The sequence below is a fragment of the Hyla sarda genome, chromosome 5 (genome assembly GCF_029499605.1).
Source record: "Hyla sarda isolate aHylSar1 chromosome 5, aHylSar1.hap1, whole genome shotgun sequence".
In the NCBI taxonomy this organism is placed as follows: Eukaryota; Metazoa; Chordata; class Amphibia; order Anura; family Hylidae; genus Hyla; species Hyla sarda.
In genome coordinates, this window is record NC_079193.1 from 73,974,570 (window position 1) to 73,999,282 (window position 24,713).

The 24,713-nt window shown below is 44.3% G+C and overlaps 1 protein-coding gene across 3 annotated transcripts in view; it reads left to right on the forward strand.

Annotated features, from left to right (window-relative positions):
* RAPGEF5 (Rap guanine nucleotide exchange factor 5) overlaps positions 1-24,713 on the forward strand; it is a 331,057-nt gene that overhangs the window by 183,862 nt on the left and 122,482 nt on the right. For all 3 annotated transcript variants that reach the window (XM_056519694.1, XM_056519693.1, XM_056519696.1), the window contains one exon: positions 1,587-1,660. In XM_056519694.1, coding sequence (XP_056375669.1) covers positions 1,587-1,660 — 74 coding nt within the window. The remainder of the gene's footprint in view (positions 1-1,586; positions 1,661-24,713) is intronic.

Below are 24,713 nucleotides of genomic sequence, written 5' to 3' on the forward strand. Positions count from 1 at the left end.
TTTACTGCACCTTTGGAAATAAAGAACAGCACTGTTTTGTATCTGATTCCGGTGAGTGCGGCCCATTCATTCTTCTACATACATTGCCTGCATGAATCTATTGTTTCTTGGGCTTGTTTCACCGCGGCAGGTGCACTGTTTGCTGACCACAATCCCTGAACGCATGAACGCTGGTGATTGCTCAGTGACCGAACAGAGCTAACTATAAGTGGTCGGAGTGCTGACTACTGTGTCTTGTGGACTTTACTTAATTCGTAAAATACAAGTGTAATTTCCAGATGTTTTTAGATTTTGTGTTTGACAATTATATGGACACATTTTTCAACAGTTTATTATTATTATTATTATTGTTATTACATTGCATACTTGTATTTTAACACAGATTTCCAGAGGAACACACATGTATTTTGATACAGATTTTTAGGGGTATACAAGTAAATTTTGTAGGCTCTTGTTTACACTGTATGATCCAGATTTATCAAACTGTGTGAGAGAAAATGGGGAGAGATTTTCCCACAACAACCAATCACTTTACCAGAGCTCAGCTAACGAGCTCTGGTAAAGTGAAAGCTGAGCTGTGATTGGTTGCTATGAGGAAATCACTCCACTTTTTCTTTCACACATTTTGCTAAATCTGGGCCTATGAACATGTCCTTAGACAGTTTTCCACTGGCAATGTATGTAAATTAGGTATTTACAATTCTGTGGTGATGGGGAAGAACACAAATGGAAGCACCAAAGGAAGCCTGCAAAGAGTGGTAGATTTTGTGAACAGCACACAGCAATTTTCTGCTTAATTTTGTACGCGCAGACAAACATTTTAAACCCATATTTGACCTGAAAAGGCACTACAGGTTCAAAAAACTTTGCGTAAATCAATAGTATGAGGAAATGTAAGAAACTATGTAATGTATTGCCTCTTTCTCCATTTATTCAGTTACTTTTTTGCATTATTTCCTCCTAAGCCCCTCAGTCACTCTTTAAAAACAGCTCAAATCTATCTCTAGGGAAGTTGCAGTTGCTCATAGAGGTCTATAGAGAGGGAAGGCAGCAGCATGCTTCACTTCCCAGCCAGCTGACTGATGTGCTCCATAGGCTATAATGAAGCACATGAGTCCGATTGGGCGGCCGGGCGGGGAGTGAAGGTTGCTTCAACGCACTTCACCCCTCTATAACTCACAATCACAGGGGGTCTCAGGGGTGTGACCTAGTCTGATTTAAATGTAGATTGGTGCTCATTTGCAAAGCCTATAACACAGCTCGAGCAATGAGTGGGGAGGACCCGCAATTGATCAATGAATTGTTTGTGTGGCAATCAGCCATTGGCGGCACATCACCTATTACACAAGATGTGCGGCTAATGGACAACAGTTTTCTAGTGGGTCAAAACAACCCGATCAGCTGATTAAGAAGTGTTTTCTCGTTTGTTGTCTGATCTTCGGCCCTTTTGTTCAGGCCGATGTGTTCAGCCGATAATTTCCTTATGTAATGAGGCTCTAATGTTCCACACTATCTGCACCTACTGGCTTTTAAGTTGTTAATCTGTTACTGATCATAATCACAAACTCTTTCTTCTTCTTTTACAGTCAGCGATGAAGAGGAGTTTAACTGCCCAGAAGAATCGAGTCCACCAAATTCTGAACATACATCAGACACCGAGGTAATCTTTAAAAAAAGGATGAAACAATGCATTTGTTAAAAGGAAAAATCATCTAAAGAATCATTTTAAAAGGTTTTGCCTTGGAGACTGAAATGCAGGACCATGGTTCTGTGTAAGACCGACAAACTGTTCTCTGTGGAACACAAGACTGAAATAGATCAATATTGTATTACATGATTGTGCAGTTTATGTGGACCAGACAACCAAATGCTTTTCCAACCCTATCCATTCCCAATGTAATTCCTGCATTTTCTTCACTGTCATGATAGAACATTAGGTGTTTCCCCTGGGAGGTGGATGTTTACTGAACTATCTGTCTTCTGTTACACAGAACACGACTTGGACGGTCTGTCCTCCACGCTTCCAGCAAAGCCTCATTTGATGTTGTGTTACAGATAATAAACACAATCCCTATAATCCATCATCCACTTTGTGCAGCTGATCGCTGGTCTACATTGTGTGACCTGAAAATAGGATATATAAGATAAATATTTCGACTTTCTACCTAATATCATTGCAGCTATAAATGTGCATACCACCAGTGCTTGTATATCAAATATTACATCAAACGCTCCAGTTTATTTATTGTTTTGTTATATATTATAAGAAAGGCGAGAACTATAACGGATATTTATATTAAGTACACTCTACAAGTGAATGAATCAATTGCTATTTCATTGTTTGATGTATAGGACTTGAGGGAGGAAGTAGTAGATCAATAGAAGTGACATTACTTGATAAAGTAACATGCTTTGACCTGTAGGCTCCGCACATGATATCAATACATTTGTTTGATGCATTCAGTCATCTAGCAAAATCAGTCTTGCTTCGCTTTGACAAGAAAAAATTTTCAGCATAGATAAAGCCAGTGTACTATGTGATGTTAAAGGGGTTTTCCAGGATTTTTTTTATTTGACTATGCTACAGGGGCTGTAAAGTTAGTGTCGTTCATAATATAGTGTCTGTACCTGTGTGTGACAGTTTTCTCACAATTCTTCTGTGATTTTCACTCCAATTTTTATTTTTGCCAGCATACAAAATGACTGTTGTCTCAGATTTTTCCCAGCTTGCAGTGCAGCCGAGACCTGACTCACTAGTCAGCTGATGACAGGGAGCCTGTCTGCTTCAATTGGTGGAGCGATCGCTTGGTGAGAAAGAGATCAATCTGCAACTAATGCAACAGCTGTAGGCACCCTGATTGAAAACCACGGGTCTTTTGATGAATGCAGCTCATTTATGTTTCAATGGGGGGGGGGGGGGGGGGTGGCTGATGTGTGGGAGGGAGGAAAATGGAATTGTGGGATTTGTAGTCAAAAAAAGAAGAGTCAAACAGGAAATACTAGTTCACAAAAAGCTTGCCACAGTATTATGGTAATCTCATGGCATGGCCATTTAGCCCCAAGACAAGTGCAGATCCTTCCTAAGCATATCCATTACTGTCTGCCAGGTACGTACTAAAATCACCTTATGGTGGATAACCCCTTTAAGATGTTAGTTGTTAAAGGGGTACTCCGGCGCTAAGACATCTTATCTCCTATCCAAAGGATAGGGGATAAGATGCCTGATCGCTGGGGACCCTGTGATCTTCCATGCCACCCCCCCTTTGAATCAGCCCCCGGAGCGTGCTCGCTCCGGGTCTGATTACTAGCGATTACGGGGTCGGAGCATAGTGACGTCATGGCTTCGCACCGTGTGACGTCGCGGTCCGCCCCCTCCATAGGCTTGCATTGAGGGGGCAGAGCGTGACGTCACACGGGGGCGGGGCCATGACGTCACAATGCTCTGTCCCCGTGATCGCTAGTAATCAGACCTGGAGCGAGCACGCTCCGGGGGCTGATTCTAACGGGGTGCGGCGTGGAAGATCACGGGGGTCCCCAGCGGCGGGACCCCCGCGATCAGGCACCTTATCCCCTATCCTTTGGATAGAGGATAAGATGTCTTAGCGCCGGAGTACCCCTTTAACAGTGCTAAATGATCAGATGTCTATATTACTTTCACTAATTGTGCGCAAAATCAAATAATAATGCAAATGTTGTCTACACCATTGATCAGCTACTCAGCATTGACACAATGTTCAGTGTGATTCACAGTCAGTTTCATCAGATTAACTCATTAGATCAAGTAAGCACACAGCACGCTTTTTAAAGGGGGTTATTTAAGATTACAAAAAAAAAACAATCGCTTTTTTTTATATAGACTGTGTCTGCTACTGCAGCTCTTCTCCCATCAGACACAGCCCACATCATGCTGCTTCTGGGGGGAAAAAGCTTTATCATAGACAACCCCATTAAAGGAGCACCGTGTTTTTTTATGCCAATATCATGCACCATCGCCGTCACTAGTCACACAACACCATTTGCTTATTCCCGGCGCAGCTGCCTATGTGTTTTATCACACTAATTTGGTCATGTGATTACCAGTAAGACCCACAGCAAGTTTCATGGCCTAGTGTGTCAAAAACAAGTAAGTCCTGGGTTAGCTGATTTTCTGTGAACTACAGGATGACCTCATCACTTACCAGATCCCCCCTACTAGCTTACAGTCCCTTCCCAGCTTTATCTGTATACTGCTCCTACTATCTTATGGGGTCAGGATAAATAGTAGATATACACCTGTTATTTTTTACATGATTTTCCCAAAATCGCTGCAAAAAAATTAGTTTTTTTTACCCCCCAATGACACATTGATTTGCGCAATTGCAGTAAAATAGCTCCTTTTTGGAAAATCACAGCTGCAGCATCCAAAATGCTGTAGAAATGTGAAAAAAACTGTCAATATTTAACCTGCAAACACAGCCTAAAGACTTCAGATCTTCTCAAAACAATTCAATTATAGGTCAAATTTCTTGAAAACACTTTGAATACACTTTGAAAACACATCCATAAAAAACACTTTAAATAAAAAAAAAAACGCATCAAACTGCACATAATGCGAACTGACCGCAACCCACTTATGAGTTGACCTGGGTAAACTCCAGCAACAGCAGCCTAATTAGATGACCTGGTGCAGTCATAAAATGCCACACTCTCCTTCTGCAAAGCCAGAGGATTCCTGGGAAATGTAGGCAGCATTACAGAACCATTTTAGTGATGGATTTATGTCCAAAATGGAGCCTAACCCATGCCTGCCACATCAACTAAAACAGGTAAGGCATACACAAGAACCTCTAATAGCCTATGCTGCACTACCTAAGCAAAAAATGTACCTGCTGACACTCCCTGACATGCACATGCAGCATGTGATGATTTGTGTAAAGGCTTCATGCCATATATGAACAGTATGTGACAGCTTAAAAACCCAATGTAGCGCTTGGAATCAAAGAATCCCTCTCCAGCCATTGAATCCCTTAGATGCTTCAGTCAATAGTGACTATGGCATCTAAGGTGCTTGACAGAGGGAGGGGTGATTGTGGAGTGCAAATGGATTGCCTTGGCAGCTGGTGTCTATCAAAAACCACTAAGTCTGCCATAATCAGGTGCTTTCTCGGCCATGGATCTGCCATGTGTGAATTGACCCTAAATCCTCATTCACCTGACGAAATTTCCAAGCTAAGAAATTCCACTTGGCATTGCAGTGCAGCAGACTTCCATTGTCTTCATTGGGATACTGCTGCACTTTGCACACTGCAGAATTTCAGGTTTAAATTCCTGACTCCGAACATGTTCATTCCTTCAGCGGAATTCCGCACAGACTGCATAGCCATCAATGGTGACAGTGTATGTCCACACAGTCCTAGCGCCAATTGATTTCGGCAGCGACTGCTATAGATGGAATATACACCCAGAATATCTCCACAGAGAAATTCTGTAGAGTGAATGGGATCTTAATGGTTTCTCATGTGCTCTCTTTCTTATGTTATTACAGGTAATAATCTAGGAAATATTACACTACAGTAAATGAGGGCATGTACAGATTCATAAGGATAATTGTGTTTTGCTGAATTCTAATATTAGCTGCTGTGTGTTTGCAATATGTTTTTTTCATCAACCCATGTAAACTCTCCTGTGCTTGGATCTCATTATATTCGCCTGTAAATAGTTTTCTCTTAATTTCTGAAGTAGTTTTCAGAGGCAGATAGCTGATTATTTTTCCCATTTTTCAGTCAGTGTGTTTATGTCCTAATCATAAAGTCATGTCGTGGTATACAAAAGCATTTCCTGTGTGGTCCTTGACCATAAATAGTGCTTGTTCAAAAAGTGCATCCTGGCTGTCAAAGCTTCCTTTGGTCGCTACAGTCCACATCCTGCCTCATTTGCTGACCCTTTTCTACTATGTTAGGGTTTAAGGTAGAAATCAAAAGTTTGTGAACTGTTGGCCGAAGAGTATCGATATGTTCTAACTCGCTTTCAATATGCAAAAAGCTTCCTGTGAGCATTATACATTATAATAGACTAGCTGAGTACTTGGCGTTTCCCAGTTTTTCCTTCCTAATCGTTGTTGGGGAGGAAAATCGACAAAGGAGGAAGCTTTTGACTTCATATCCCATCCTCATATATTGTTGTGATATCCCAACCCCATATCTTGTCCTCATATCTCAACCTCATATCCCGTCATCATATCTCAACCTCATTTTCTGACCTCCTATCCCGTCCTCATATCTCGACCTCCTATCCCGATCTCCTATCCCAACCTCCTATCCTGTCCCCATATCCTGACCTCCTATCCCATCTTCCTATCTCGACCTCATATCCCATCCTCGTATCCTGACCTCATATCCCATCCTCCTATCCCGACCTCCCATCCCGTCCTCATTATTCCGTCCTCATTATTCCGTCCTCATTATTCCGTCCTCATATTCCGTCCTCATATGTCAACCTCATGTTCCATCCCCATACCCCGTCCTTATATCCCGACCTCCTATCTCGACCTCATTTCCCGTCCTCCTATCTCAATCTCCATATCCCGTCCTCATATCCCATCCTCACATCCCGTCTTCATATCCGGACCTCATATACCGTCCTCATATCCTGTCCTCATATCCCGTCCTTATGTCCCATCCTCATATCCTGTCCTCAGGTGGAACTGATTTGTGATGAAGATATTGTTAGCTGAAAATAGAAGGGGACGTGGCTTTGTGGGACTGGGCGGGATTTGCAAGCCAGACCGATGCACAGGGTAGATAATAAAAGGGGTGGGGCCCAAATGTGGGCGAATCTTTGTGAGATGGGGTGTAGCTTGTGGAGTAAGGTACTGGAAGTCGCATATACTTGCATGGAACTTGGAAAAAAAAACATCTTTTATATAATGGTGTAGGTAAGGGTTAATTTAACTATCATCTCTTTTTATTTGACATATAAGTAATATGTGTACCAGGTATTATTGAAATATATCCAGTCGTATGGAAGTTATGCAGTAACATATATTTCCCATTGATTTGCATGGGACTTTAAACGAAAACCCAGACCCTTGCAAATGTGGGGGGGGGGGGGGGGGGGGATAGTAAGGGTTAAATTACCTATCCTGTGTGTGTTGTTGACATATAAATAATGTGTGCCAAGTTTCATGTCAATATCTTTAGCCGTTTGGACGTGATTGTGGAACATACACACATACACACACATATTGGCCCTGATTTACTAAAATCCGAGTGTTCTTTCTGGAGTGTTTTAGATTTCACTCCTCTTTTTCTGGGAGCTGATTTACTAATGTGTCACAAGTGTCGGTTCATTTTCTGTCGCACGGAAAAATGTGTCGCACATACTCAGAGTTATAAGGAAAAAACTAAAAAACATGGTTATAGAATACAAATCCTCAATAGCATGTGCCAAACCAAACAAGCAAAACATAAGATTTTACCGGATTTAAACAACAAAATAGAACTAAAAAAATGTAATGGACTTAGACCATCTAATATAGGAGTTTAAACCCCCCCCCCCCCACGAACGTGATCTTTATTCTGTAGATCCATACGGTTAAAATGATACCCTACTTATATAGGTTTGATTTTGTTGTACTTCCGGAAAAAATCATAATTACATGCAGGAAAATTTACACGTTAAAAAATTTCATCTTCTGATCCCTATAACTTATTTTTCTGCATATGGGGATGTATGAGTGCTAATTTTTTGCTCCGTGATTTTAACTTTTTATGTGCACCATTTTTGTTTTGATCAGACTTTTTGATTGCTTTTTATTCATTTTTTAATGGAATAAAAAGTGACCAAAAATACAGTATTTTAGGCTGAATTTTTTTTATATCTACGCCATTTACTTAATTAGCAGTATATTTTTATAGTTTGGACATTTACGCATGCGGCGATACCACATATGTTTATATTTATTTTTATTAACATTTTTTTTATGGAAAAGGGGGGGGGGGGATTCTGACTTTTATTAGGGAAGGGGTTAAATCACATTTATTAACACTTTTTTTTTGCACTTCAGACACGGCGGTCAACTTTGATTGAAGGGCATCACGGCGATCGGTGATGCCCGGTATCAGCTGCGGGTCCCAGCCGTTGATGGCTGTTGGGACCGACCCGGTATGATGCGGGGTCACCAAGTGACCCCGTGTTATATTGCGGGAGCCGGCTCAGGACGTAAATATATGTCCTGCATCGTAGTGCATCCTTGTGTAGAACTGTAAAACAATGGAAAAAAAGAAAATAAAATAGTTTAAGCACTCCCCACCATCTTAAGCTGTGCCTTTGCCAAAATCACCAGCTTTTGGTAGTTCTTACACATCCTCTTTGCTGTCGGTTATTCTGTGAGCCAAACTTTCACTTTTTCAGGAGTGATTTTGGAAGAACTCTGAGTAATTTCTGCTTTTTGTCGGGAAAGCACCCATTTTTTGGTTAACCACGTCCATTTTCTTGTAGTCAAAAAACACTGAGTGTTTTCAAAAGTGTAGGTTGTGCAGTGTAAAATTTGGGCGCAGAATTAGTCGTACGGATGGTGCAACAAAAATTTGGGCGCATAAACAGAGAAAAAAAGTCGGTTGGACTTTATTCAATCAGGGCCATTGAGTTTTATATATACATAGATTGGTTAAGGTGGAATATGAGAAGGCTGGCCTTCAGCAGATCTGATGTGGTTTACAAGATGATTTTGTCTTGCAAAAGTGGTTCATTTCTTAGTGACCAGCATAATAATGTTTTTATACATCAGCATATGGGTAATGTAAAACCTGCTCAGCAAACCACAGAACAAAATCCTTATGCAAGGGAGAAAGTAAATGTAGGGCCTGTTTGTAGGATTGTCATATGTGCCAGATCACACAGGTGACGAAAAAAAAAGCAACCAACTGTTTGAACTTGCTTTAACCAAGTTTCCCATAATAGTTTACTTGGAAAGAGAGGGGGGCTACTGTTTCATAAATAATTTCTGCAAGCAAAGGGCTTGATAGGTTTTGCCAGGTGTTGCTTGTACAGCAAAAGGCCTGGCCTCCAGTGGTAACCATACTAGACTGTCATGCTCATAGGGAGCTTAGTATTGCTATCTATACAGAAATAAGTTTTTAATACATTTGCAGGTGGACCACACCTGCACTTCTATCAACTGTTAGGGTAGTTTTACACTCACATTATTTATTTATTTATTTATTCATTCATTCATTCATTCATTTATTCATTCATTTTCATAAAATTTTACTTATTTAATTTAAATTAGTTATTTTTAAATGTATCTGCGTTTTTTGTGGCCGATTTTTTTTTTTTTTTTTTTAGCCAAAGGCAGGCATGTACCATATATACTCGAATATAAGCCGACCCGAATATAAGCCGAGGCCCCTAATTTCACCCCAAAAACCCAGGAAAAGTTATTGACTTGACTATAAGCCTAGTGTGGGAAATACATCATCCCCCCCCCATGTCATCATCCCCCCTGTCATCATCCAGACCCCCGTCATTAACACCCCCTTCATCATCACCCTGTCATTTTCACCCCCGTCATCACCCTGTCATTTTCACCCCTGTCATTTTCACCCCCGTCATCATCACCCCATCATCATCCCCTTCGTCATCCCCCACCCCCTTCATCATCACCGCCTGTCAATCCCTTTCAGTGGTCTTCAACCTGCGGACCTCCAGATGTTGCAAAACTACAACTCCCAGCATGCTCGGACAGCCAGTTGTAGTTTTGCAACATCTGGAGGTCCGCAGGTTGAAGACCACTGAGAAGGGATTGACAGGCGGAGAGTTTACTTGAGTATAAGCAGAGGGGGGCGTTTTCAGCACGAAAAATCATGCTGAAAAAGTCGGCTTATACTCGAGTATATACGGTATTCAAAACAAATGGAAAATATAAATGAAGGACTTTTTGCACATTTAAGCAAAAAGAAAATAAAAAACTTATTTTAAAAAAAAAGGTTGTGTGCGAATGTGAAACCTGTTACGCCGAGCGCTCCGGGTCCCTGCTCCTCCCCGCGGCGTTCCTCTCTCTGCAGCGCCCCGGTCAGACCCGCTGACCGGGAGCACTGCACTGACACTGCCGGAGGGGATGCGATTCGCATAGCGGGACGCGCCCGCTCGCGAATCGCATTCCAAGTCACTCACCTGTTCCGGTCCCCGGCTGTCTCGTCCTGGCGCGCGCCAGCTCTCTAAGATTTAAAGAGCCAGTGCACCGATGATTGGTGCCTGGCCCAATCAGTCTAATTAGCCTCCACCTGCTCCCTGTCTATTTAACCTCACTTCCCCTTCACTTCCTTGCCGGATCTTGTTGCCTTGTGCCAGAGAAAGCGTTATAGTGTTTGCCTTACCAGTGTTCCTGACCTCTTGCTATCGCCATTGACTACGAACCTTGCCGCCTGCCCCGACCTTCTGCTTCGTCTGACCTTGCCTCTGTCTAGTCCTTCTGTCCCACGCCTTCTCAGCAGTCAGCGAGGTTGAGCCGTTGCCGGTGGATACGACCTGGTTGCTACCGCCGCAGCAAGACCATCCCGCTTTGCGGCGGGCTCTGGTGAATACCAGTAGCAACCCCAGAACCGGTCCACCGACACGGTCCACGCCAATCCCTCGCTGACACAGAGGATCCACATCCAGCCTGCCGAATCCTAACAAAACCACTCTTATTTAGATCAAAAAATGAAGAAGGAAATAAAGGGGAGAGCACTTCTGATATAAACACAGCTGTTATGAAGGATACATCCGCGAGGCAGTGCGAGGATCCAGCAAGATAATTGACACCTGTGGGGTGCACGCAATACAGCTACAGTAAATGCAATCCAGCAAACAAAACAACCAAAGCATGCACATGAACCGTGTCTAGCCGACCGGAGGTCCGGGGTCACTGGGAAGCATCAAGGAAAACTCCACACTTATTTAGGAAATTAGGCTGCACCTCTGAGGCAGGCAAGTAAGGAAGATGACTAATGTAGGATTCCCCTATAAATTTGTGGTATGGATGAAGCATTGCTTACCGTTGGTGGAAAAAAGTTGGCACATATATCTATGTTTTTATAAATTATACTGTACCTAAGTATGTAATAGAATGGGTAACAACTTCTCTGGGCATTGCAGTGACTTTCATTAGTGGATGGCCTCATCACTCACTGCAACATTTCACAAATTTTTCACATATGAAATATCCTCAAACAGTGAGTAGATTGTGGAGGCACTCCTAGTAGGACCCCTGCAGTCAGTTGTTTTTTGTAAAGAAGTCGAGTGTTCTCTAGGACTATCCTTTAGACCAGCCATCAGTGTTTTATCAGTGGTGGTATGACCCTTAAGACCAGCTGTTCAACACAATGATTTGTGCTTTCAGTGGGATATTTCCAATGGCATTCATTGTTAGTAAGCATCTGTTATGGATCCAAGATTTGAATGCTGCCTAACTGAAGCTGAAAAGATGGCTGTCACAATTTTTGACAATGAACTTAGACATTGTAAAGATTTTTTATGAATGGAATTGGTCATCCATATTTCATTATATTTGACCATTAATCACAGTATTCTGTCTTGCATACACTTTCTGCTGAATCTTTCCATGTATTTGGCTACTGTAATGAATCAAAATGCTTTGAAAAAACGTGTGATGATGATCAAATAGTTGATTGGGCACCCTGCTGTTCTGATATTCATGACCTATTCTGGGTATAAGCCATCAATTAAAATAGAAAGTCAGAGAAAACCCCTATGACAAATCAAGTACAAATACAGTCATGGCCGTAAATGTTGGCACCCCTGATATTTTTCTAGAAAATGAAGAATTTCTCACAGAAAAGGATTGCAGTAACACATGTTTTGCTATACACATGTTTATTCCCTTTGCGTGTATTGGAACTAAACCAAAAAAGGGATGAAAAAAGCAAATTGGACATAATGTCACACCAAACTCCAAAAATTGGCTGGACAAATTTAGCCACAATCTTTTTAATATCCATTGATTCCTAAGGATTTTTTGAGTTTTTTTCCTAAAAGCACTGTTCTAGTCAAGATTTGCTTCAGTGCTTGTCCTTAGGTGACCGAATATCTATGTTGGAAAGGTGAATTCATGCTGTATTGAAGTAGAGATGCTTACCACATCGTAATTATTGGTAGACGTGACAGACCTGAATGGAGACAGCTTAGTCTTAAAATATAATGATTGCCATAGACTTTTTTTTTCTGCAATGTCTAGCATTATGTGAAGTACTCATCTGTATTAGATATGTTTTAATCTCTGTTTGTCTGATTGTCTCCAAAACTATTGATAAATTCAACAACCTTACTTTTTTTTTTCTTCTACAAAGGGGCAAAGGCGGTGTAAACTCCAAATTAAAGGGGTACTCTGGTGCTTAGACATCTTATCCCCTATCCAAAGGATAGGGGATAAGATGCCTGTTCGCGGGAGTCCCGCCGCTGGGGACGCCCGTGATCTTGCACGTGGCATCCCGTTTATAATCAGGCTTGCATTGAGGGGCGGAGCGAGATGTCACACGGGGGGCGGAGGCGTGACATCACACGTCCTCGGCCCTGTGGTCGCCGGTAATCAGACCCAGAGCGAACACGCTCCGGGGACTGATTATAAACGGGGTGCCACGTGCAAGATCACGGGCATCCCCAGCGGCAGGACCCCGCGATCAGGCATCTTATCCCCTATCCTTTAGATAGGGGATAAGATGTCTAAGCACCGGAGTACCCCTTTAACATTGCTAGTTAATGCCAAAAGCTGGTCAAAATTGTCTAATAATTTTCCCTGAATATACAATTTTTGTATTATTTATACTTCAGTACCTGTAAGATTTTAAGCAATATGTTCTTTTTGGCTTGATGAAATTAATCTGAGGGGTGGTGGAGGGTATAATGCTTTTACAATTGACTGCCACTAGGGGCATTACAACCCCTGGCAAAAATTATCTGCACACTTAGAGAAAAATCTCTCTGTTTTTTTTTACGGAAATCACAGATAAATAACTATACAAAACGATATTTGTTTAATAGACCATTCTGGCTTAATGAACATACCTGAACAAAATCACGAGAATTATTTTAATTGTTGCCATTTTCCATGTCAAGTAGAGGAAAAGATGAGGGACTCATTCAATGTTAAGATATTTTTTGGCAGAGTTGTTAAATACCCGGTCTTATTGCAGAGTGACAGTTTCCAAGCAATTGTTTCGTAATATAATGGTTTTTTGAATAAGATTTTAAAAACTTTCTTGCAGCTGAATATTGCATGTGAATATTGTTCAGATCCTCCTTATAGATCAGTAAAAATGGCTTCTAGATAAAACCAATAACATTTACGAAATCTTAGTCTGATATTTGTTTTGCCCACTTTAAATGACACTATTTTATTGATTTCATAAAGTTGATCAATCATAGTAATTTTCTTAGGTAAATGTCTTCTAAAGCAGTTTCTTATAGATTATGGTCTCAGCATTGATCATCCCTAGCAGAACAAATTAATGTCACCCTCTGTGCACAACAGTTTCTGAAGAAAACAATCCTTTTCTAATATCAGTGAAAGCTGCATCAATATAGTAGCAGTCTCTATATATGGATAGACAGAAGATTTTTATACTATATCATGTAGGAATAACTCCTGTGATTTTCTTTGTCACATCTTAAAAAAAATGGAGTGTATGTTTACTCTAATAATTTTGGACATAGGTGACAGCAAGTAATGATGTGCAGTGGAATAGCTAGGATTGGTGTCAACGGAGGAGGTAGAAAATGGTGCCATACCCTCTCACCTGCATGTTATGTGAGAGAGACGTGGCCGCATTGAAGGCTTACACGATTTTCCTACACATGTTGCATGTACTGCACAATGTAAGGATCCGGACTGGTAGCAGGAAGCGGTACTGGTAGTGGATCCTCTGTGTCAGTGAGGGATTGGCGTGGACCGTACCGGAGGATCGGTTCTAAGTAGTTACTGGTATTCACCAGAGCCCGCCGCAAAGCGGGATGGTCTTGGTGCGGCGGTAACTTCCAGGTCGTGTCCTCCGGTAGCGGCTCAACCTCACTGACTGCTGAGACTGGCGAAGCACAGAAGGGACAGGCAGAGGCGTAGTCAGACGTAGCAAAAGGTCAGGGCAGGCAGCACAGGTTCGGAGGCGGTAGTCGTTAGCAACAGGTTCAGCAACAGGCAAGGAATACACAATAAACGCTTTCTCTTGGGCATTAAGGCAACCCAAAGATCCGGCAAGGGCAGGAAGGGGCAGGGTACATTTATAGGAGCAGAGGACATTGGATTGGGCCAGGCACCAATCAATGGTGCACTGGCCCTTTAAATTTTACACAGCCGGCGCGCGCGTGCCCTATAGTGCAGGGACGCGCGTCGGGAACCACATGACAGGGGAGCCGAGGAGAGAGCCGGAGCGGGTGCCGGTAAGTAAGGATGGGACGCGGGCGGGGACAGCCCGCAGCGCGGACTGCGTCCCTGCCGGTGACAGAAGCTGAGTGTCCCCGGTCAGAGACTCTAACTGGGGCACTCCGCGGGGACAAATGCAGTGAGCGCGCCGGTCCAGGAGCAGAGGACGGAGCACTCAGCGTTACACACAACATGTAAAAGAACTTGAACATTGTTGATTTAAACACCAACATCTTCCTCAAAGGTCTATGCATGTTGTGTGGAAATCAGGGGGGACATACAGATTTTTAAGGTTGAAAAAAGACCAGAGCCAATCAAGTTCAACCTATATCCCTAATGAGTCCCTACTGAGTTGATCCAGAGAAAGGTAAAAAAAAAACTTCTCGACTCCAAATATGACAGTCATTATAAATGTTTGATCAACCTTCTGTCCCTATTAATCTAGTATCCATAACCTGTAATGTTATTACTCTCCAAAAATGCATCCAGGCCCCTTTTGAACTCTATAACAGAGTTCACTATGACCAGCTCCTCTGGGAGAGAATTCCACAGTCTCACTGCTCTTACTGTAAAGAACCCCCGTCTATGCTGGTGTAGAAACCTTCTTTCCTCTAAAAGTAGAGGATGCCCCCTGTTATAGATACAGTCCTGGGTATAAATATGTCACATCAGAGATCTCTGTACTGTCCCCTGATATATTTATGCATAGTTTTTTTGTCTACCCTAAGCTTTTTTTTCCCCTAAACTAAATAACCCTAATTCTGAGAATCTTTCTGGGTACTGTAGTCCTCCCATTTACCGTATTACTCGGCTTGCCCGTCTTGGAACCCTCTCCAGCTCCACTATATCTTTTATGTATACTGGTGATTTGTACAGGGGTAGAATTATTTCCATGTCGTGGGCATCTGTACCCCTATTGATGATGCCCGCAATGTAGCGCACCACAGAAAATTATTTCTACTCTAGAAATCAAAGTCAGGCTAGGACTGAATCTAATACTGCCACACACATTACCCCTGAATGTAATACTGCCACACACTGTGCACCTAAATATAACTCTGCCACACACTGTACCCTCTGAATATAATACTGCCACACACTTCTTCTTAGTTCATCTGCTAACACACAGGCCCCTCAATCCTTTGCCAGACCCCTTATTCCCCCTGGGTGCTGCCTTCTCCCTGCCGTCCGGGCTCCTTACATGACAGTGCGCACAGACTATCACCGGCCAAGACGGGACATCGCTGCGGCTGGCGATACGCTGAGTGCAGTATCAGTCACCGAGCCCAGGAACCAGGAAGAAGACCAGCACTAAAGGACCGGGACGCCAATATTGGCGCAACGGGGGAACGTAGGAAGGTGAGTTAAAGTTTTTTTCTTTTTAGTTTTTGCAGCCTGGGCACAGGGGAAATAAAAAATGTATAATTTCTCCTTTAAGTAAAAAGTGATGACAAACTCGCAGTGAAAAAATTGAGCCCTCATACAGCCCCGTATACGGAAAAAAAAAAGAAAACGTTTTGAGGGATCAGAATAGGGCACTTTTAAACATTCAAATTTAGTTGAAAAAGTTTTACTTACTTTAAAAGCAGTACAATAATAGAAAAGCGTATAATGACCCACGCAGTATAGAAAACATGTCAGCGTAAAGTGTACAATGTAAAACAAACTCCCCCAAAAGTTGGAATTTTCTTTTCAATTTCCCCACACAAATAATATGTTTTCGTTGTACAGTAAAATTGGTTGCACAAATCAAGTCCTCATAGGGTTCTGTGAAAAAAAAAAAAGAGTTATGGCTATTACAGTGCGAGGGGAAAATAACAAACATATAAAAATGACATTTTCTTTGTCCAAAAGGCCAAAACTGCTGTGTCCTTATAGGAGCACTCTCTGTCCCTGTCTCCCCCCAAGAATGAATCCATATTTGGAAGGGTTAGCACCAGGACACAGTAGTCCCCTCTACCTCACATACATAGCTGGGGCCTTTATATATGCAAGATTCCTTTGTTCCTAGTCGTATTTTCTCTATCGGCTCCATTGGGGGAAACAGACACTGGGTATATGCTGCTGTCTCTAGGAGGTTCGACACTATGGCAACAAGAAAAGTCGTCTCCTCCCAGCAGGGTATACCCGCCCACAGGCACCTGAGGTAATCAGTTTAAGCTTAGTGTCTAAGGAGGTAGACACGGTCGGGAGTTCTCTCCAGACCAGGTCTCTTATTTTTTATTTTCCTAGTTAGGGAATGTGTTAGTTTTTTTTTTACTCCTTTTTCTTTCCTGTTTTCAGGTGGGGACTCAGGAACATAGAGTTCACTGTTTCCCCATTGCGAGAGGTGGCAGGCATCTTGGATGTACTGTTAACCCCCTCTCGCCAACGGTCAGCGCCTGGGGTTGTACCTCATGGGTCCGGGTCCCCCATCTTTCCCTGCTCGTCTGGCTTTTCAGGCCCGGCATGATGGATGCAGGTGACAAAATGCTGACTGAAGACTCCATTAGGTAAGTTCTTCTGACTGAGGGTGAGTATATTTCTCCCTTTTCTTGCAGGTCCTAGGATTCTTCATCCTCTGGGCCCACTCCTCTTTATTGTTATCTCCTGAATTGTGGGGAACCCTTTCAGGCAATGGGGCTTAAAATCAGTGGTGTAGGACTGTGCAAGTCGTTCCTTTTCTTTGGGGTCTTTTCATTCAGACGCCGACACTACTTGAGCAGTTACTTTCATTTCGGCAGCGGAACACTGCCGACTCCTCCTGCGCTCTCTGTGAGCGCGGCCCCTATCTCCAGCCACATCACTCACTGCGCCGGAACACAGCCCTGCTCTCCTGTGCTCTCCTGTCGGCAGCAGTTACTTTCATTTCGGCAGCGGAGCACTGCCGACTCCTCCTGCGCTTTCAGTGAGCGCGGCCCCTATCTCCGGCCATATTGCTCACTGCGCCGGAACACAGCCCCGCTCTCCTGTCGGCAGCAGCGTGCTGCCGGCGGTGTTTTTTCTTTATGGGAGCGAGGATGCCATTAGAGCCCGGCCATTTTCCTTCTCTGGCCGCGAGCCCTTGTCGGGCTTTAGCCCCGCCCACTCACAGCCGCAGGAATCCTTCTCTCTCTCCTTCTCTGTATGCGGCCAGTCCCTTTCTCTGCCAACCAGCACTAAGCGCGTGCAGAGGGTTTCTGAGGGCCAATAAGTGGCGCCCTTTGACAGGCCGGTCTCTCTCTCTCTTCTCATTAACTATGCTTTCTTCTCCCTCGCTCTCTCCTCTCAGCCGTGCAGCGCTCCTCACAGCTGCTACCTTTTTGGGGACACATACTCTGAGTGAGCAGTTTCTCTTAAAAAAAAAAAATAATAATAATAAAATAAAATTCATTTAAATAAATCAATAAATATATAAGAATGGATGTGTCCGAGCCCGGAACTGTCCCTCCTGCTGGACAGATACCACGGGCCTGGTCATCTATTGTTCTTGCAGGGGTTAGCAACTCTACCATGCTTGGTTCTGCTAAACCCACTTTTCCGCCTGCACCACTGCTTCCCCTGCTATTTCTACCACTCTCCCAGTCTATATCGACTTGGCTCAGGTGACAGCCTTGGAGAGGTCCGCCCTACGCCGGCCCTCCATATAGGTTTTTCATCTGACTCACCTCGTTCCCATTCACCTGGAGAACTTGTGGATGGAGTTTCAGATTGGATACATCTGACATGGTCCACTCATTGGTTTCGGCCATAAGAGACACCTTCCATCTAGAGGACCCAGGAACTTCGGACGTGGCTCCAGAAGTTTCCTTTCACAGAGGACAGCACGGATATGCCTGATGTGGTGTACTCATTGTTTTCGACCATAAGAGACACCTTCCAGCAAAAGGACCCAGGAACTTCGGACGCGGTCCAGAAGTTTCCTCTCATCAGGATCTTCGGACGTGGCTCCAGAAGTTTCCTTTCATAGAGGACCGCACGGATAATCCTGATGTGGTGTACTCATTGGTTTGGGCCATAAGAGACACCTTCCAGCTGAAGGACCCAGCAACTTCGGATGTGGTCCAGAAGTTTCCTCTCATCGTGCCCGACCTCTTCCTGGGCTGCCTCACCTCGTTCCCATTCAACTGGAGGACTTGTGGATGAGGTTTCTGATTCGGCCTCCGACTTAAAGGAACGCACGGATGCCTGATGTGGTGTACTCATTGGTTTTGGCCATAAGACACACCTTCCTTCTAAAGGACCCAGGAACTTCGGACATGGCTCCAGAAGTCTCCTTTCTTCGTGCCCGATCGGCACCTAAGACTTTCAGCTCTCACGCTGAATTTTACGCCCTGCTGGTATCCACCTGCAGGAACCCTATCAAGAAGATTCAAGCGCGGTATCCCTTCGCCATGGACCTCATTGCTTGGTGGACCTCCTCTCCAACTGTGGATCTACCGATCTCCCGCCTCTCTAAGGCGCCTACCCGGCTGTTGGCTGCTGCGGTTGCCTTTAAGGATCCAGCGGACATGAAGGTGGAGACTTTGGCAAACCTTGCCATTGAGACAGCAGGTTCTTCCTGCTTTTGCTTCAGCCTGGGTGCCCTTTCAGTATGGTCTCCCAACTCCGCCAGGGTAGTCTTCAAGATCCCTCTAGAAGATTTGTTTAATCTAGCTCTCCGATGCTCCGCAGCTGGAGATTTTCTGTGTTCTGCTTCCATGCACAGCCACTGTGCTGCCTTTGCCACAAGCTACCTGGTAGCCACAGTCACTCCTTATGGCTTAAAGCCTGGAATGTGGATGCCGCCTTCAGGAAGTGAGGTAGCGGGCGAAGAAGAGTTCTTTATTACCTCTGGATAAGGCACACAGAACCGCTTTCCGTCGTAAGTCCTCCTTCTGGTTCTGTGGACCTTTGGTACCATCAAGGGGTACCAACAAAGGGTCCAGGCAGGCACTTTCACGGGAAGAGGGCTCCCTCCTTACGGACCTATCCCGGAGGTCGGCTATCCTTTCCAGCCATTTTGCGGCCCCATCAGGCACCCGCAGGCCTTCCTCGGTCTGAAGGGTCGCCCCCCACCCGCCGACCTTTCTCGGGTGGTTGGTCGCCACTTACTCTTCTGAGACACCTGGACTACGCACATTCAGGACTTCTTGAGACACCTGGACTACGCACATTCAGGACTTCTAGGTCAGGGATGTGGTAGTCAACGGATACAGGATCGAATTTATTTCCCTTCCTTGGGATTGCCTTTTTCTTTCCTGGACCCTCCGGTTCCCCTCTCTAGCGAAAGCAGTTCGGGGCGCGCCCCAGCTCCTTTTTTTATCCAGGGAGTAATTGTCCCGGTTCCTTCAGGGGATTGTTTTCGAGGGTTATTCCAACCTCTTTCTGGTCCCCAAGAAAGGCGTTTCTGTTCGCCCACTCTCGAGTATCTCAGCCAGCATCTTCTGCCTTCCAGCCCGAATGGTGTTTCTCCGTTCGGTGCTGGCGTCCATGGTTCACAGGGAGTTTTCGTTCCTCGGTGGACATCAAGGATGCCTGCCTCCACATCTCATTGTTTCCCGGTCATCAGCGGTAGTTCCACTTTGCAGTTCCGGACGGTCATTTCCTATTGTGGCTCTCCATTTCGGTCTGACCACTTCTCCGCGGACCTTTCACAAAGTCCTGGTGCCTGTGATAGCCCCTTTTACGGACAACAGTTGTTTCCGTGATTCCTTACTCGGACGACCTCCTGATCAGAGCTCCAGCCAGGGCCCAGATCCTTGAGAGTCTTAGTCTCAACCTCCAGACCTTGTCTCACTTTGGTTGGGTGTTCAATCGGGACAAGTCCAACTGCTCTCCTGGGGCTCCAGTTCGACGCGGCCTCTACCCGCTTTCGTTTCCGCCGACCAGTCGGCTTACTCTCTTATCTAGAGTCCGATGACTTCGGCACTCTGCTCCAGTTTCCATTCGCTTTTGCAAGGATGTCCTGGATCGGTTAGTGGCGGCCATGGAGGCCGTGCCATTTGCCCAGTTTCATCACCGACCTCTTCAACTGGTGATTCTCTTCTGGTGGGACAGGTCTCCATTGTCTCTCGACCGCAAGATCGTTCTCTGGGCCTTGGTCCCCCGAGAAGTCCTTTTCCCCTTCAACATGTTTGGGCCTAGGGCAATTCTTTCTTGGCTTGCTTCTTGGGAAATTCCCTTCGGGGCTGAACTCAGGTTCCGGCATCTCAGCGATCTTCATTCCGGACGTTTCTGGGATGTGGTCTTTCTCAGACAGTCCTCAGCCGTCCAAAGCAAGTGGTCCCTACTTCCGGAGGTGTTTGCAGTGACCTGCAACCTTTGGGGTGCTCCAGGCGTGGACCTCTGCATGTTCTGCCACAACCAAACCGTTCCCTTCTATTGGTCGAGCTTTGCCCTTCCTTATCTGTTTCCTCCCCTTCCTCTCCTTTTGGGCTCCTGAGGCATCTCACAGCAGAGGGCGTTCCCGCCATTCTCGTGGCCCAGACTGGCCCCGGCAGGCGTGGTACGTCGTCATGGTCAGGCTCCTGAACGACTTACCGCTGCGCCTTCCCTATCGTCCAGACCTCCTGTATCAGGTCTCTAGGGCCACCTCTATTTACCGTCTCTGCTTCTGACGGCGTGGTGGTTGAGACAGCGGTTCAGAGGACCATGCTGAGGGCCCACAGCCTTCCCCTGCAAAGATTTACAACCATACCTGGCGGTCTTATTTCTGTTGGTGTAACACTCAGCCTTTTTCTTCTGTCGTGGTTGGCTTCAGCTCCCTTAGGGGTCAAAGGTTTGGCCGTTTCCATTCTTTTCCAACGTTCTCTGGCGTTCAATTATCATGTCCGTACCTAGTTCAGAGAGCGGCACAAGCTGCCCCTCCTTATCAGTCTCCTTTTTTCCCTTGGGACTTGCTCTGGGTCTTAGATGCCCTGCAAGGCCCCCCTTTTGAACCTCTCAGGGACATTTCTTTTCGCTTCCTTCCCCGGAAGGTGGCGTTCCTTATTGCTCTTCCCTCTGTTAGGAGGGTGTCAGAGCTGGCAGCTCTCTCCTGCAATTCTCCTTTCCTGGTTGTATACCAGGACAAGTTGTTTTGTTTTCCGTCCAGGTCCGTCCTTCGTACCTGATATGGTTTTGACTTTTTCATCTCAATAAGGACATCGTCCTTCCATCCTTTTGTCCGGCCCCTTCTCATCCCTGGAAGTGTTTGTTCCACAACCTGTTGTGGTCGTTGGACAAGACAACCATTTTAGGAGCTTACCGCTGCAAGGGGAAGATCCACCCTTCGGGGCTTGGCTCATTCCATCCGTTTTTCGGGGCATCCTGGGTCTCCGCTACGTGGCTTCTGCCTTGCAGTTCTGTGAGGCGTTCACGTGGTCGTCTTTGCACACTTTGTCAAGGTGCTACCAGATTACTGCCCTCGCATCAGCTGATGCTACTGATGCTACTCTGGGCCGTAAGACGTTGCAGGCGGTGATGGTCCAACCGTCCACCTGTCTGATTCCTTACCCACCCAAGGGACGGCTTTGGTACGTCCCATAGTCTGTGTCCCCCAATGGAGCCGATAGAGAAAAGGAGATTTTAATGCTTATCGTAAAATCTCTTTCTCGAAGGATCCATTGGGGGACACAGCTCCCACCCTGTTCTGGTGTTTCTATTTCAGTCATCTGTCCGAGGGTGTGTTCAGTTACCTTTTCTTCTGGTTGCTCGGACAGTCTGTGTTTTTTTTCTGGACCTGTCTGTCTTCTCCTATTGCTCTGGGACTAAAACTGATTACCTCAGGTGCCTGTGAGCGGGTATACCCTGCTGGGAGGAGACGGCTTTTCTTGTTGCCATAGTGTCAAACCTCCTAGAGACAGCAGCATATACCCATCGTCTGTGTCCATCAATGGATCCTTCGAGAAAGAGATTTTACGTTAAGCATAAAAATCTCCTTTTTCTGTCTGTCTCATGAATACTGCTTCTGTACCTTACAGTGATCTTTCATTAAATAAAGAATTTAATCCTAGAGGAAAGGCTCCGGTAGAATGTCTAAACAGCATCTGCTTATTTATAGTGCTGTAAAATGTTCTGGTCCTCGGGCTCGGCTCTTAGTACACAGTGACCTTCCGTGGAGGAAAGTTTCAAAATTAGCAGGAAAGATTTCTTGCGGCTATTATTGTTGTAGCTTACATTAAATATAGATGGGAGGGCACATACACTGTTGTGACTTCTCACTTTGAAATACTAAATTCAATTATTGTCTTTTATTGAGCTACACATTTCCCTGTGTACATTTGGGTGTACACTGTGATATATCTTTTCTTAACCATTGTATTAAGGAAAAACTATGTGTACTGTTTGGTTTTAGTGGGAAATAAGTTGCATGCCTCAGGCCTATACATTTGGCGCATGCATTGTGATATTTTTATGTCATATAGGCAGAACATGCACAACACAACTAGTAAACCTAGTTAGCATTGTTGCGGTCTCTGTGCCCCGACTGAGCAGACAGCACCCCAGTTACATGGCCTGTGGATACTACATCTCTTTACAGACTGGCACAGCATCGTGCTTGCTTACCCAGGTGCTGGTGCGAGTATACCAGACAGCAAAGAAAAGTAACAAAGAAAATATTGAAACAGGTGGCTGAGAGTTTGAATGCCATATCCACAACAATCAGTGTGATGAGGCTACGTACTATGATCTTAGGTCTGTAGGACAGAGGACAGAGCTCAAAGGACAATTTTACCATGTGCTGTAATAATAAAGCTTATTTATAGCCAACCTTTACTGACTTTATTTCTTTGTAAAATCTTTAATTCAACATCTTAGTTGGAATTCTGAAGTAACATACATTTTATTCTTACCAGGTTTTTCTGAGAAATCCCCCTTATCAGGGCATGTGGTAGGCAGGGCTTAGTATCCATAGGGTGGAACAGGTGTATATGTAGGTCTCCTGAGCTTTTCACCCTTACCTACCACAAGTTTTTCATGTGCAGTTTTTTTGTTGGTTTTCTAGTATTCCATTAAAGGTTAAAACATTACTGTAGCTTTGACAGACATGTGAAATGCTTTAATTAGTTAGGGTATATGGACATGGCTGTGCACTTCACTCCTCACAACTAAATTTGACTTGTTTAAGGAGACGGGCTCCATAGACTTGCAACAAGGTGTAAAGTGCACAGGTGTTCCTACGTCTCTCCACTTTATGTAGCAACAAGTTGGGATTTCAGCTCCAAGACCCTGACCAATCAAAATGTTTTACATGTCTGTGTTTCATGTCTGTGTTTCTACATTTCTTAAGGAACAGTAACACTTTAAGTTTTAGCCGGTTGCGTTGTTTTAACTTCAATTTCTATGTTCTTTAAGGATATATACAACCATAAGTGGTAGAAATAAAAACGTAAGTTATGTATATATATCTATGCTCACCATGACTCCACAAGGCATCACAGCTGATCTGTTTCAAAACTGTACCCCATAGCCCCCAAACACAGCCTTTGAAAAGATTATACAAACCATTAGCCCCTGTGCTTGTTTCTTGTGTGAGCTGCAGGGAGGGGTCGCCTTGAGAGAGATGAGCAGATCACATGGTTAGAGAAGCAGTGAATATAGATGAGGGAACATGTCAAGTTAAATAAGTTGACCAGTCTGCAGGCATCATGTTATCAAGCAGGATGAGCTCAGCAGATATATATATATATATATATATATATATATATATATATATATATATATAGTCTTATGGGAACAAGTTTTAGGATAATGTGTCATTTATTCATGTAAACCTTTACTTATTCTGAGAAAAGTAGTCAGGTGGGTGGTCCTGCTCAGTGATTGACAGCCCACTCTATATGCACACTTATTTAAAGAGTACCTGTCACCAAACAAAACTTTTAATATATTGTTCCTTATTTAATTATAAGACACTTAGCTATTTACTTGCTCTTAAAATTCTCAACCTAAAGGCTGCTAGGTGGCTCTGTTCTGTTCCCTGCACAAGTTAAACAGTTAGTTTGGTCTTCTCCCGGCCTGGCAGGAGACCAAACTCAGGAAGTGCGTGCAGGTCATGGTGAGGCACAGCTCTCGCAGGCTTCAATGACATCGCGTTTGCATGGGAACACCCATTTTCTCCTGCCAGGAGCTCACACAATGTGAGAAAAGGGAATGTTATGATATAGAGCTTTTTAAGTGCAGGAGAGATGTTCGGAGTAGTTAGGGAATATAATCTGAGCTAGTTTAGAAAATATGGTTTCATGACAGGTACTCTTTAAAGATAACTATCAATCACTGAGTAGGACCACCCACGTGACTACTTGGTCCTAAAAATAAGTATATAACTGACAAGTAATTTTTCCCACAAACTTATATATCAGTTTTCTCCTTAAACTCTATAACATTATGCCTGCAGATT